Below are 15,199 nucleotides of genomic sequence, written 5' to 3' on the forward strand. Positions count from 1 at the left end.
CCGCAGGAAAGGCCCGCCAGGATGTTCCGGGATGGTGCCCCGGGGGTGCCCTGGGCAGGGGGGCAGCGGAATGGGGCACTTGCTGTATGGCCGTTATTCATTAGGATCCTGTTTGGCTTCTTGTTTGAGGTTTATGACCCGCCTGCCTTCCAGGACCCAACAACTCATAAATTTAAAGTAGCTATGAAATTTCTGTTTCTCTGGGCCAGTCCGGCAGGGGCCTCTTAACAGAGCAGTTTTTATTCCCTTCACCGGCATCCTCTAAAAGTCTGCCTCCTCCATGTGGGGAGCTCGGGCCTCTGTCTTAACCCCCTGCCCTTTTGAAATAAATTAGAGTGGGATGGGGCGGGGGGGGGGGGCACTGACGTGTATTGCGTGCTTACGTGTGCCATGCGTTATCTCCCATCCTCAGAATGACCCTGGGAGTTAGGGACAGCCTTTATCTAAAGACCCCTCTTCTGCAGCTGAGGCTCAGAGGGGCTCTGCGATTTGGCCAAGGGTCCACAAACCTGAGGGCTGAAGGACGATGACGTAGATAAAGTGCCAGGTACAGGACTTGGCGCATCGTAAATGCCAACTGTTGTTGTTAATATTGCCATCACTTTGAAAATGCTCTTAACTTTTTTAAAGTAAGTTGTTGCAAGAGTCACGCTTGGCTATTTTCTGTGACTTATTAGCCATGACCTCACACCCCTCACCTCATACTTCAACCCTGAAGGGTCTCAGAGCCCAGGGTAGCAAGACGCCCCACCTTGTGGCAATGATGGGGGGAGACAGGGAAGCTGTGCTCATGGCCACACACTTGGGAGGCCCCCAGGGTGGAGGGACAGGTGCATGGACTTGGAGCCACACAGACCCGAGTTGAATCCCAGGCTGCACCAGCAAGGCATCCATGGTCTTGGCTTGAGTTCCACTTTCCAGCTGTCTCTGAGACCCACAGAGCTGACAGCACTGGGTACCATTCTCTCTGTCTAGTTGATTGACAGGTTCGCAGCATCACTTTCTGAGTGTCCGACTTCTGATCTGTTTCCGGTCAGGTTCAAGGTCTCATTCCTTTCTGGATAGTTTGGGGACAGGGAACAGATGTTATGGGACAAACCCATACATCCCTCAGTCTTTCCTAATTCTCCCAGAAACTCTTGGCTGCAAACCTGGGCTGTTCCTAAGCTGCTTTCACACCCCTGAACTGCACGAGACCCCCCCTCTACTTGAATTTTCCTCGGCAGAGAAGCGTGTGGGGTATGGACAAGGAATCGCCTGCTTTCCTGGGTGATTTCTTGAGACTGTTCGCCTCGTGTGCGCGTGCATGTTCGCTCGCTCGGGGCCACTGCGAGGTCTGCAGACACGGAAGAGCCCCTGGAACACGGAGGCGGATTGTCACCCAGTAGAGTTAAAAAGAGCAACAGGAACCATGGCGTGTGTGTGTGTGTGTGTGTGTGTGCCCTTTTAGAAAGGAGAGGAAGCCTTTCACAAGACAGTAAAAAGGACTCCACTTACCAGATTTCAATCAGGACTTTTGGCAGCGGCTGTTATATTTCTACCCTGGCCAGCGGGTTTGTTTCTCACTTTGAAACAGCCCCAGAGCCCCGAAAGATGGGGACAGATTTCTCACAGGCAGGTCTCTTCCCAGGACAGCTTAGGGGCCGACCCCCCCCATTCCAACCCACCCCCCAAGCGTGGCCGCCTCCCAGCCTGTGTCTGGCGCGGGAGCAATGTGTGGCTCTCCCAGGGAGGCTGGCAGTGGCCCCACCGCTTGGCTCCGAAATCGGAACCATCTGGTGGAGTGAGGGAAGTCAGGACAGTGCCCAGAGAGAGGCAGCCCTCTCCTCGGTGGCAGCCCCATGCCAGCAGGGTTGCCAGGCACAGGGCAGGGGGCGGGGGAGACAGCTCCACGGGGAGGAAGATGCAGGCAAGCTGCCTTTGAAACTCAGCACATCCCTGAATTCACATGGCTTCCTCCTTTCTCTTGCTTTCCTACGTGTTTCTTGTAGGGACTTCTGGGATTCATCGGTCTGGTCGGGGAGCCGGGAATCATGGGAGAAAAGGTAAGTTGTGTTGGGGGAAAGAGATTAACCAGGTGAGCTTGTGTTTTGAAATTTTAAAAAGATGAAGGGGTCCTTTGACCTGAGGATTTCAGACCTCTTTCCCCCAGCCTCTCCTCGCTTCCCTGGCGTTCTCATCCTCAAGGAGCCATTGTCTCCTTTCCCAGCATCCTCTGGGGCTTCTGCCCGGCCCTCTGTCTGCAGCCCGCAGTGCGGTTAGGCGTCTGCATGAGAACCAGCCGATGCTCGTGGTCTGCCACCGCACAGGGTGGGCAGCAGAAGCGAGGGAAGGATTCATCTTTTTAAAAAAGGAGCACAATCCTTAGGCTGGCTTGTTAATCCCCGGCAGCTCTGTTCTATGGACCAGACAGCCGAAGCTCAAACTGGGGAGGGGGCTTGCTCAAAGTCATCCAGAGAGGAGGTGGCAGAGCTGGGATCTGAATTGGGTTCACTCCCCAAGCCCACCTTTGCCTCTCAGCCACTCTGCCTCAGGCTGGCTCCCAGCCCCCAGACAGCCTGTGGCTTCCCGTTTCCCGCCTGGCCCCGAGGGTCCCCGCGTTCCTTCCTTTGGGTTTATCTCATCCCCATCAGGCCCTCTGGGGGACCTGATATTCTTCCCATTGGAACGATGGAGAAGCTGAGGCCAGAGAGAGGGAGCATCTCCCCTAATCCAGCTTTCCGGGGTCCTCCTGGGCCTCTCTCCTCATGTCTCCCTGGGTCCCACACCCTCTGGCCACCCCCACCTTCTTCTCCTCCTCCTTCCACTCCTCCTCCTTCGTTACCTCTTCTTTTTGTAATTTATCTGTTCATTTCGAAGTAACTATAGAGTCACAAGAAGTTGCAAAAAATAGTACACAAAGGTTCCGTGTGCCCCTCCCCCTGATGCCCCAGGGGTGACACCTTCCACAACCACAGTGCGACAGCAGAGCCAACTGTGCCTTCCCTGGTTCCTCAAACGTCCGTGTCCCTCCTCACCTAGAAACTGTTGTCCACGCTGTTCCCTCGGCCAGGCACACTCTTCCCGCTCCCGCCCCCTCCACCCTCTTCGCATAGATGCCTCTCGATTATCCTTCAGCTCTCAGTCAAGCAAGACTTCCCTGCCGCACCCCTGCACCTGGGAGGTCAAATCCCCTGCTGAAAATGCCATAGCCCCGAGACCCCTCCCTCACTGCCCTCACCCCAGGGTGCGTCTGTTGTGCTCATTTGTCTCTGTCTCCCACCACAGTCTGAGGGGCTCGCTCCGTGTGAGCAGGGTCTGCCTGTGTCTGCTCACCACTGTGTCTTTAGGCTCTAGCATACCGTGCCCAGCACCCAGCAGGTCCTCAATTTATGTTTGCTGACTGGGTGGATGCCAGAAACAGGGCCTCCCCAAAACAGCCAGGATTCAAAACCCAGAGCCCCTGCCTTCCGGCCGTAGCTCTGTCCGCTACACCTGCTGTCTCTGCTCAGTCTGTCTGGGCTGCTCAAGAGGGAATGAATGACACCTCTGATTCTCCAGCATCTTATCTAGGTTTGGGCAGGGGGTGGGGGGAATGAAAGAAATGGCTTCTATGGCTATCTCTGCCTCAGCAAGCCCTGCTCAGGGGATGCCAGGCCTAACGAGGACCACATGACGTGGGCAGGGATCAAAGGGGACAATGTAATGAGCGCAGCATCCTCAATCAGGACCATCCTTGCCCTAGAAAAGCCCACGGCATGGCATGCTGCAGTGGATGCTGAGGCCTCCCAGGACTTGCCAGGGGTCTTGGCGTGTGCTGGGTGGAATCCCAGACCTCCACCCTTCCCCTGTAACCGCCCGGGGTGATGTGGCCGTGAGCCGGGAGGGACTCTGTAGACCTTGGCCAAGTCCCTGCCCCTCTTTGGCCTCTGGAAGGCCTCTGCACCTGCCCCCAACAGAGCCAGCGCACCGCCCGCCGTGACCTCCCTGAATTGCTGTCTCCATCACAGGGTGACCGGGGCATGGTGGGACCCCCAGGCGTGCCCGGACCCAAGGGGTCGATGGTAAGGAGCAAGTCTGCCTCCCCTTGCCCTCTCCTGTCACAGCGCGGTGACAGCCGTGCTCTCCTGCCTCTATATACCCTAGGCGTTCAGGATGACTTGTTCCTTCTCCCTCTGGGAGGCCTGGCTGCCGCCCTCGTGTCCCTGGGCTGGGGCTGAGCCAGCGAGGAGGGCCTGAAGAAAGAAGGCACCCCTCCCACAGCTGATTCCTTCTTTTTCTTCTGAGTAGGGTCATCCCGGAATGCCAGGTGGTGTTGGGACCCCCGGAGAGCCTGGACCCCCGGTAAGCATAGCTCTCATGTTCCCCGAGCTCAAAGCCACCATCGAGTATGGATGAGGGGTCCATGCCGCAGAGTCAGACAGACCTGGGTTTGAATCCTAGCTCGCCCAATCCCTGGCTCCATTGCCAGGGCAGAGCACTGAACTCTGAGCCTGAATTTTGCTCACCTGGAAAAGTGAGAAATAATTGTTGTCGTGATAGTGTGATTGCTCAGGTTAAATGAAACCGTGCAGCTAATGTTCATTATCGAGTGATGTTCCTGCCACAGGAGCCCCTTGGTCTTCAGCACTATTATTTATTATTGCTTTGCTCATTCACTCGGGAATTACTGTGGGATGCGTGCCCAGGGCTGCTCTGGGAGCTTGGGAGGCAACCATCAGAAAGGCAGAAAGTCGTCCCTGCCCTGAGGAGCTTACATTCTGCATGGCGGGGGGAGAGAAGCCAATGAGTAAGTGGTGTCTGCTATGGGGAAAGCAGGGGAGAAGAAAAGAAATGCTGGGGACCAATGGGCTGAGGGTCGGAGCCGAGGATGCAGGGGTCCAGGGCTTCCTGTGATGACTGAGGAGTCAGGGATGTTCCTGAGCATCCCAGGGCAGGGAGCGATGGGGGAGGCAGGAGTGCCAGGGGAGGGGTGTGGCGGGGAACACTCAGACTCAGGGGCCCCTTCCACTCCCCGAGGGTGACGTGGGGTCTGGAGCACGAGGGGCTTCTGCTGATGGAGAATATGGAGACGGGTAAGGGCACTCCCTTCAGCCGAGGCCGGGGCTCAGGGCCGGGAGCCCATTCGGGGGAGGCTGGGGGATGGGCTTCAGGCAGGTGAGAAGGGCGTAGGGGGAGGGGGACCAGCCCAGGCAGCATCCCGGGGCGATGATGAGTTCAGGCTGCCCAGGTCCCTCCAGAGGCCAGACTGAGGGGCTCTCCGGGGTCCGATGAAGGAGGGAACGGGAGCCTTTGATGGTTTGAACCCAAGGGACTCTCACACACACCAGCTCTCTCTGCCAACTAGGGAAGCAAGGCCAACCCGGTTCCCGAACTTTTCCTGCACCTACTGTGTGCAGGGCCTATGCTCCATCCTGGAGATGCAAAAAGGATGAGATTGATCTGCTCTTAGGAGTCTCGCTGTCTAGTGGGGTGCCGAGGTTAAACATCCTCTTGCTCATTAACAGACCTTCACTGAGTACCTACTATGTGCCAGGCAGTGGTAGGTGCTGAGGAGGGGTACCCAGGGCCAGCCCAGGGATGAGAAGCCTGGACACAAGGAACCATCCTCCAAAGACAGAGGTGCCAGGTGCCAGGTGGCTCTGTCTGCCCCCCGCAATCCTTCTGATGCGGTGGAAAACTCCCAGAGCTCAGAGTCGGCATCAGAAGCCAGCACTCCGGGCTCCCCATGGTGTGTTTTTACCCCTGTCCATGAGGAGGAGGAAAAACCACATCTAGCCCAGGGCTGGAGGGGCTGGTTGGCTGGCTGAAGTGTCCAAGTGGCATCCGAGGGTCCCTGCCCACCCAACCCGAAGGCCACCACCCTGCCCAGTGTCCCCAGGACCTGAGTCCTAGGGCCCTGCAGCTGCTCCTGGAGTGATTTGAGCCCTTCTAGAATCTTCCCAGCAATTCTAAGAGGCAGGGACTCTTCTTGTCCTCATTTTATAGACGATGAAACTGAGGCCCAAGAGTTTAAGTCGCTTGCCAAAGGGTGGGAGGTGCCCACAGGAGGGCCGAAGCCCAAGCGTGAGGATGCTAGGGTCTGTCATCAAATTCCTGCTCCCGCGCCCCTGGACCTCGGCCTCCCTGGCCTCCGTCTGCCTCTCTGTCCAATGGGAGTAGAAAAGCCTGGAAAGGAGATCCTGGGACAAATTGGAAGGCCAGGGGGAGATGGGAAAACAGTGGGGACATCCAGGCCAGCCCATAGGAGGAAGGTGCTGGCTTCCTCTGATCCCCTTGCCTCTGTGGCCCCATTGACCTCCCGGCCCCGTTCCCTCAGTGCTTCCATCTCTTCAGTGGGGTGGCTCAGACTGAGTGAAATCTGACAGTCATTGAGGCTTTCACATCTCAAGTTTGCCGTGGACCCCCCATGGCTGCAGTGTGGCCTGTCCCTGGGGGGGACCCTTCCAGCCGCCAGCTGCCCCCAGCGCCCAGGATAGCACGGAGGTCCAGGAAACTACAGATTCAGACACACATGAGACAAATCCTGGTTCTGCCACTTGCCAGCTGTGTGATGGTTGGCAACGTTCATAGCTTCTCTGAGCCTCAGTTTCCCCATCGGCAAGTCAGCATAATACTACCTGTATTAAGAGACGGTTGTGAGAAATAAATGAGACAGTGCATGATGTAACGCTCAGCAAACGCCCTGCGTAGACTAAGGGCTTAACGAATGGTCAGGATACTGTTTACTATTACTACTTGTTGGATACAATGACCTCTATTGTTAGTAAGACCATTACTATTAAAATGACGTTTCTGATGATGCTGTTCGCATCTGACGGGCATTCTCCCACCTTTCCAATCACTTTAACATCCATGTTCTGCTACATTCCTTGGCGGTCAGCCAAGATGACCGTCTCCATTATTTGGGGGAGGGGGCCCATCAGGTTCTGGGACCTCCAGTTTCCGACCGCCTCCCCCTCTGAGAGAGCTGACAGCTACCCTTTATGGAGGACCTTCTGGATCGTTTCATCTTCCCAGCAACTCTGGGAGACAGGAACTCTTCTCGTGCCCATTTTATAGGTGTTGCAACTGAGGCCCAAAGAGGTTAAGTGGCTCACTGAAGGTCACAGAGTCGGGAAGCGGCAGAGGTGTGATTTGAAGCTGGTTCCCTGGCGGCAGTCTGCTCTTTTAAGCACCTGCCCTGCTGCCTCTCGGTTGAGTCTCGGGCACGTGAAATTTCCCGATGCCATGTTGTGCGCCTTCTGCCGTCTGAGCGCCCTCTGTAAAATGGTCCGTTCTCACCCAATCTTTGTGTTCTCCCCCATCCTGGAGTCAGATCTGCCTTTTGATGGGGCCCAGCCCGGGTCCACACCCTGCTTGCTCTGCTGTCAAGGGGGCGGGTTGGGACCCGGCCCCTGCCCCCCCATCAGCCCTCCAGCAGTGCAACACCCCTCGAGGCTCCCGGGAGAGAGAAATGGGAGGAGCACACAGAGCCGGGCCTCTCCCTGCTCTTTGGGGAGGGGCTGAGGCTGCCTCCTCCTTGTCAGAGGAGCACGCGCCATCGGAGGCTGGCCACTGAGTGGAGAGCCGTCCGAGTGTCCCGCCGCCGTGGGGAAGGTGCTGCCTGCTGTGTGTGGCTGGGCTGGCATGGGGAGAGAAATCAGGCAGGCAGGTGCCCCTTCCTCTCCTCAGCTTCTTTCTCTCCCTTTCCACCTTTCTGTCCTCTTCCATTGTCGTGTGTTCATGTTCCATCGTCGCATCCCTAAGTCCTTGTCCTGGGCGAGGGCTGAGGATTTGAGAACAAAGCCAGCCCTGGGATTTCTTTCCCTCCCTCCCTGGCTCTCCCTGTGCCTCTGCTTTTCACTCCTTCATCACACGGAGCGGACTGCGCATCTTCCCTGGGCCAGGTCTGTCCTTTTCTCTTCGCCTCCCCCCGACCCCACTGCCTGTCCTGTCATCCGCTCCCCCTCCTTGACCCTCCCCCTACCTCCGGCTATGGTCTGGTCCTTTCCCCTCTTGCCTCTGGGCTCTTTCTGCCCTGGTCCGAGCCTTCTGGATGGCATCCAGGTGGGATTTGGGGTCAGGGTGGGGGACCGAACTTGGGTGGCCAGACTCTCCTTGCTGATGGAGGGGAAAAGGGGAAATGGGGGTTTGAGGAGGGTTTTGGCAGAACGTCATGGAGCTTCTCGTCGTTGATCTTGACATAAGGGGGGAAATGGCTCATCCATCCAGGGGAGCTTCTCCCCACTGCTGGGGCCCCAGACAAGGCTGAGGCCCATCCTCCTGGGACCCAGGGCGTGGACTCAAGGTTGTAGCTCAGCCAGCCCACTGGGCCCCGTCCTTCCATATGGGGGCTGCTGGGCTCGGGTGGGCTGTCCTGGCCCTCGGTGTTGCACTTGCCCTCTGAAAAGGGGGCTTCTCCAGACGCTTTCTCCTCCCCACAGGGTCCTCCAGGATCTCGAGGCCCTCCGGGAATGAGGGGAGCCAAGGGACGCCGGGTAAGTGGGGCCCAGCTCCCTGGGGGGCTGATGCTGGCAGGGGCCACCTGCCATAGAGACCACCTCCCGGTTGTTGCTCCGCCCGGCCCTGAGATCTGTCTCTCCTGCTACCAGGCAGGGTTCCCGGCTCATCCCAGGCCTGCCCCTCAGTGTGGGACCATCTTTTCTAGCCCATTTCTGAGCACCAGGCCTTGCCACCCAGTGGGCACAGACGGACTCTGTGGTACCCGTGGTTGGTCCATTCATTTGTTGCTCCATTCATTCATTCAGCCACCATTTATTAGCACCCACTGGGTGCCAGCCACTGTCGGAGGCTCTGATGGGCATGCTCCCTGCCTGCCTCACGGCTCAGGCTAGAATGTCTGAGGGGCAGTGCGGGGCATTAGCATGATGATGGTGGAAGCACAGGCACCTCACCTGGACAGGGTACCAGGGAAGGCCTCAGGGAGAGGGTGATGTTGGAGCTGATGACAGGGTCTAGGCAGAGGGAAAGCCAGAAGGTGAGAGATGATGTGGCACGTATAGGGGTCCCCAGTTGTCCAACAGAGGGCCAGGGGAGAGGGATGAGACCAAAAATTAGTGAGTACCAAGCCAAACAGGGCCTCAAACACCACAGCTAAGTTGTGGGCCGTGCTCTGAGGGTAGTAGGGAGCTATAGAGGGTTTTAAGCCAGCGCTGTCCTGAGCTCAGTAGCCAGAGGTCATCACTAGTACTTACTATGTGCTGGGCACTGTCTGTCACATCCATTAACTCATTTAGTCTTCAACACAACCCTATAAAGTAGGTGCTGTTCTTATTTCCATTTTACAGACAAGGCACAGAGAGGTTACATTGCTTGCCTCAGGTTGCACAGCTAGAAAGCGGCAGAGCTGGGATTTGAACCCAGGGAATTCGGCTCTTTGGCACACTGAATGCAGCCTTATTTTCCATCATGCAGGGAGGGCTGCTGGAGTGGTTTCCTGCCCCCAGCTGGTGTACAGGTGCCGGGCTGTGCAGCCTTGTAAAAAAAGAAACAGGATGGCACCGGTGGAGCAGGCGGCCCAGGCCTGCTCTCCAAGCTGCACAGAGGGGATGTGTGATGGTTGTTCTCCCTTGGCTGAGTGTCAAGTGGTTTTACATTTTCCTCCGAACCAGATGGCCTGCGCCGTCGGCCTGGGAGCTGGGAGATTAAGAGGCATTCCTCTGGCTCATAGGGCCCCTCCCGGGGCCGCGTCCTGGGCTCTGTGAGCGGGCCGAGCCCCATTGGCAGCCGGGTTCCACCATGACCCTGGGCATGTTCCCTCCTGCCCCAGGAAACCAGAGTAGCTGGAGGGGGAGCACGTTGGCCCAGGCCCTGGCCCCCACCCCCCAGGTGGGAGCTCGGGCTCCCCTCGGCTCAGGGAGCTCCCCGCAGCCTCTCCACCACCCCTTCCCAGCCGCGACTCCAAGAATGTATCTCCTGCTTGAGGAAACCCAGGCTCCCGACCACATCAAAGTCTGGGGTCTGGGAGGGGAGCTTCGGGAACATGAGCCCCTCCCCCCTGCTGGGTTTGGCAGGAATACAAGACCTGTGGGATCCGCCCCCTGGGTCCCCTGCCTAACAGGCCACCCTTGGCCCCACTTCACAGATGGGGTGGCACCCACTGTGCCTGCGAAAGAGCTGAGTTCTGGGCAGGGCTCCTGTGCAGCTCCCGGCTGGCCCTGTGACCTTACCAAGGCCTGCTGCTCTCTGGGCCTCAGTTTCCCCATGTGTGCCATGAGGAATGGGCTTGGATGTCTGCAAGGCCCTGCCAGCTTCTCTGCCTGTGTGCCGGGTGGGCCCCGCTGCTCCCCTCCCCCACCCTCTGCCCTGGGAAGAATGAGCACTAAGGGGTCAAAGCCAGGGACTGGATGGGGCCCCAGACCCTCGGCTCTTGGTAGAGCTGCTGACCAGGCTCTTGGTCCACGGGCCCCAGTTGAAAGAGTGGGGCTCTGGGGTCGGACAGGGAGCAAGTCTCAGCCTTCCCAGTTACCAGCTCTGCAACCTCAGGCCGGTTTCTTAACCTCTCTGAGGCTTGGTGGATGACATCAGGAGGAAGTCCTAAGGAGCCAGAATTTGAAGCCTAGTCGGCTGGATGCCCATTTTCTTCACGACTACCAGTCACTGTTTATCAGTGTGGGAGTGAGCTCCCCATCACAGGGGTATGCAGGTCAGGGCCTGGGGATCCTGCCAGGAAGGCTGCGTGCTGGGGCAGGGGTTGGAGAAGACGATGTCTAAATCCCTATCACGGAGCCTCCGCCGTCTCCCTCTGCCATCCACCTTGAGGGGGTTGTGACGATGGTGAGTCAAGTGTAACGGTGGACTCGGCTCCCGTGAGTGGGGCTCAGATCCCAGCAGACCCAGCCTCGGATCCCGGCCCCTCCTCTTTGACCTCGGGCAACTGACTTCCCCTCTCTGAGCCTCCAGTTTTTCTCTGTAAAATGGGTCAGCCATGGAACTGACCTCTTCGGATGGCCCTGGGGAGTCCATCTTCCTGCCAGCTCCTCGCCCGTGGGAAGCGGCTGCTAGGGCGGCCCGCAGGATGCACGCAGCTCGTGTTCATTCCCCCTCATTCATCCATCCCTTTGTCACGAGAGCTGTGATTGGCTGGATTTTCTGTCCTGGGCCCCCTCCTGCCAAGCCCCAGCAGGCGGGGGCTGCAGACATCTTGCTGGGGAGTGGCTCCCAGGGCACAGACGTGCGGCTCTGGTGGAAACCCAGGCCTGCCGCCGGGGTCGGGGTGGGGGGGGGCAGCCGTGTTCATTTGGAGAAGGGAGAGTCCGTACTGGGGGACCCGCAGGACACAGGATGAGCGCAGAGCGGCCCAGAGCAGGGGTGAGGGCGTGTGCGCGGCCCTTGGCGGCCCTGGCTGCTCTCCCTGCACAGCGGAGCCGGGGAGGGAGGATGGCTGCGGCCCCATTCCCTCCTCCTCCCTCCAGACAGGAGAGCTTGATCTCGTCTCCCTCAAGCCAGCCCCAGCCTCTCCCTGAGCTCTGCGGTGCTCCCGGGGGATAACGGAGGCTCGCAGGTAACAGGCATTTGGACGTTGTCTTCTCCCACACCCTGCCCCAGGGCCGAGCCTTCAGGGCAGGCTCCTGTAGGCCCTGATTTGCACACTCCCTATGATGGGGAGCTCACTCTCACACTGATTAACTGTAACAGGTAGTGCTGGGGAAAAAAATGGGCATCTGGCTGACTTGGGTTCAAATTCTGACTCCTCCGCTTGCTAGAGTGTGACCGTAGGCTGTCTCCTTATTTGTAAGATGAGGATAATAGCTTTCGCTATTGCTGCTGCTGCTGCTGTTACTATTTTTGTACATCCCATGACCTTTCTCCCAGAAAGGCCTTGCTTCTAAGGAGAAACAGGGCACTGTGTGATTCAGGCCAAGCCCTCAACCCCTCTGGGCCTCCACTCTACTCCCCGAGCTGGTCCTTTCCAGGGAGGTTGATGCCTCAGCTGGAGACAGAGCCCAGGGGCCTGAAGCCATCCCTCAGGAGGGCCCAGAGGCCCACCGGTCAACTCAGCCTCTGTCCTGGCTCCCATGACCCCGGATGACCCCCCCCCCCCATTGGGTTCCATCTCCACCAGGCCCCTGTCCATGACACAGAGGTGGTAAGTCTAACTCATGGTCTGACAGGGCCCACCTGAGACTGAGGCCCAGAGAGGGGAAGGGGCTTTCCTGGGGTCACACAGCAAGCTGGCAGCAGAACCGAGTCTTGCCCCCACGCCCTCTTATCCAACCTCATCTTGAGCCTGCAAACACTCTCTCCAGTTCTATGCCACATGCTGTATCTAAGCTGCCTATTCGGAGGAAGGGACTGAATCCAGACTGGCCAAGGGAGCCTGCAGCCTGCTCTGGCAAACCCGGGCGTCACAGCGTGCTTCCTCCATGCCAGGCGCGGAGCTGCCACGTGCATCATCTCCTGCCTTGAGAGAGAGATTTCTTGTCCCCATTTGAGAGACGAGATAACTGAGACTCAGTGAGGAGCAGTCCTTGTCCCTGAGACACAGCATTTCCCGAGCGCCACTGTGCCCGGTGCTGGACCCCCCAGTGGGTCCTGGGCCCAGAGACACTGGGAACGACGACCCCCAGCTGAACCGCCCCCTGCAGCCCGTGGTCTCCTGTCCTGGGTTCATTTAATCAACGAGGCGCTATTTAAGGCTGCCGTGCGGAGTCGAAGCCCCGGGAGCCCCGGGTGGCTGATCAGAGGAATTGTCACTTTTTCTGGCACAGTTATTAATGGAAAGTTTCCTTGTTCAATTGTAAATGATTTCCCCATGTTCCATTTCCTATCCCTCATCCCCCCTCCCCGCCAGGCGCTTCTCCAGCCCCCTTTTGTGGCTGGTCCCGGTGCTCCCTGGCTCAGTGGACCAACCTCCTTCATAGGACCCTCCGTCTCCCCAGCATGGCCTCTCCGATCCCATATAGAACAGAGATCACACTGTTCCCCACAGGGGCCTCTTCCAGGGGGCCCCCTCCATCTGTGTCCCTGTGGGAGGCCCCATGGAGGGGACATATGGCGCAGTGGGTGGAACCCTGGGGGGGATGCAGCTGCTAATGTGCTAAGCACTTAGACAAGTCGCTTTCCTGGGCTGGGCCTCAGTGTTCCCGTCTGTGGAGTGGCGGCAGGGAGCGCACTCCACCCGCCTCGGGGCCCTCCCAGCTCTCAAAGGAACAACACTCCTGACTCGGGGGGGTCATCCCTGAGCCCAGAGCTCCAGGGAACAGCCGTCTCGCCCCTGCCCCCTCCTCAGCTCAACTCTTCTGTGAGCTGGACCTGATTACCTCCACACATCTGGCCGCACGCAGACCCCCCCAGGGCCTTCTGTCAGTTTCCCCCAAGGGCTGTGGTCCTTACCCCTGTTTCTGCCCCACGTGCTCTGGGAAGAGCATGTGACCACAGAATCTGAAGGCCTGGCTCTGGGGACTTGGCCACACGTCTCTTGGCTCTGGCCCTCAGTTTCCACGTGTGTGAAATGGGTTGGCTGGCTGACCCCCCCCGCCAAGGTCACTTTAAACAGGCTTTCAATGCACCAGCAGCCCCATTCCGAATGGTAGGGCCTCCAGCTGAGTCCTCCATGCCGAGCCCCCGCAGAGCCATCTCAGCAGGCACGCTGCACGTGGGTGACCCACTCAGGGCGGAAGTGTGCAGGGGAGGGGGGTACAGAGTCGGGGAGGAGAGAGCCCCAGGCTTGTGCAGGGGAAGGCCCAAGGCTCCAGGCAGCCCCGCCCTCCTGGTTCCCAGCCCAAGGGAGACCCCTGCTGTCCACTGCACTAGTCCCTTTTTCCTATTCCAGGGCCCCCGAGGACCAGACGGACCAGCTGGGGAGCAGGGGTCCAGGGGCCTGAAGGTACTGCCCCCACCCCCGGCCTGCCCTTCCTCTCGCCTCCCATGCTGGCTTGGGATCCCGCACCAGAGGTCACACCCTCGTCAGCAGCAGGCCCCTTGGGGACAGCAGGGTGTCCCGAGAGGCTGCAGGGCACTTCCTGAGAGCTCATCAGCGCTCCTCCTGGCCGAGCATGCAGACGGGAGGGGAGAGGGAGTCCTGAGACTGAAAGTGAGGGAGAGAGAGCTCGAGATGGAGAGAGAGCAGGAGGAAGCAAGAAAGAGAGGGGAGAGGGCAGAGGAATCACACCAAGCCTCTGGCCCCTTCCCTGGGACCCTCAGCCCCCTCCAGGGCCCCTGAGAGCTGAGCCGGCTCCTACCTCTATCGGAAACAAGGGATCCTTGGTTCCTGACCCCAAGCACCTGCTGACTGTGGGGAGCCACTCCCCCACTGCCCTAAGTCTTCCCACCTGCGCCCTGGCGAGAGGGGTGGGTGCCATGCTCCCGCCCCTGGTTCCCTGGATCTCCCGTGGGAGTGTGAGACCCCCGAAGGGTCCTCCCAAGTGCCCTCTGCCACCTCCCTGTGTCTTGCCTCCTGCAGGGCCCTCCAGGACCGCAGGGCAGACCGGGCCAGCCCGGGCAGCAGGTACGTCAGGCACGGCCACCAACCCCACCTCCGCCCCCTGCCTGGTGACATGGGCCCCTAACGAACCCCCTGTGCTTCCAGGGAACGGCTGGCGAGCGAGGGCACTCAGGCCCGCGAGGCTTTCCCGTGAGTAGCGGCGGTTCCTGAAATTCCCTGGGGCTTTTGGGGGAGCTGATACCCACTTTAGCCATCCTGCTGTGGAAACCCCGAAGTTCTGGGTGCCCACTCCCTGCACTGAAGACCCTCCAGCACATGTCTTCCCCCCTGGGACTCAGTTTCCCCATCCCTCACACGGCAGAGAGTGGGAGTGGGACGTTCCTATGCTGCAACCGCTTGACTGAGGCCCAGGGGACAGGCAGGGTGCAGAAGGCCATGGAGGGCCTCAGGTTGCCTTTGTTTGTCTCTGCAGGGCATCCCTGGTCCCTCGGGCCCCCCAGGCACCAAGGGCCTCCCAGGAGAACCGGTAGGTGCCCTTTCCCTCCCTTGCTCACATCTTTGCCCCGGGCAGGGTCTCAGATGCGCCACCTTCCTGGGCGTGTGGGCCGTGTGGTCAGACAAGGAGAGAGGATGGAGGGAGACGGTGCTGAGGCTCCCCCACCGTGACGGGACAGGCCTCTGGTGGTGGAGAGAGCACTGGACGGGGAGCTCAGCAGCTCTGCCTTTGAGTCTAAGCTCACCTGCCCTCCAGCCTCAGTTTTCTTGCCAGTAAAGTGGGAATAACTGTTCCTACCTTGCCCTCCTGCTGTGCAGAGGAAATGAGAAAATGCA

At 59.1% G+C, this 15,199-nt stretch overlaps 1 protein-coding gene across 5 annotated transcripts in view; it reads left to right on the top strand.

Moving 5' to 3' along the window:
* COL27A1 (collagen type XXVII alpha 1 chain) overlaps nt 1-15,199 on the top strand; it is a 144,235-nt gene that overhangs the window by 84,424 nt on the left and 44,612 nt on the right. For 4 of the 5 annotated variants that reach the window (XM_023628722.2, XM_023628721.2, XM_023628725.2 and 1 more), the window contains 8 exons: nt 1,992-2,045; nt 3,990-4,043; nt 4,270-4,323; nt 8,406-8,459; nt 13,757-13,810; nt 14,387-14,431; nt 14,513-14,557; nt 14,841-14,894. In XM_023628722.2, the coding sequence (XP_023484490.1) occupies nt 1,992-2,045; nt 3,990-4,043; nt 4,270-4,323; nt 8,406-8,459; nt 13,757-13,810; nt 14,387-14,431; nt 14,513-14,557; nt 14,841-14,894 (414 nt within the window). The remainder of the gene's footprint in view (nt 1-1,991; nt 2,046-3,989; nt 4,044-4,269; nt 4,324-8,405; nt 8,460-13,756; nt 13,811-14,386; nt 14,432-14,512; nt 14,558-14,840; nt 14,895-15,199) is intronic. The other variant, XM_023628726.2, reaches the window with a different exon arrangement.

This window comes from Equus caballus, chromosome 25, assembly GCF_041296265.1.
Source record: "Equus caballus isolate H_3958 breed thoroughbred chromosome 25, TB-T2T, whole genome shotgun sequence".
Classification (NCBI taxonomy): Eukaryota; Metazoa; Chordata; class Mammalia; order Perissodactyla; family Equidae; genus Equus; species Equus caballus.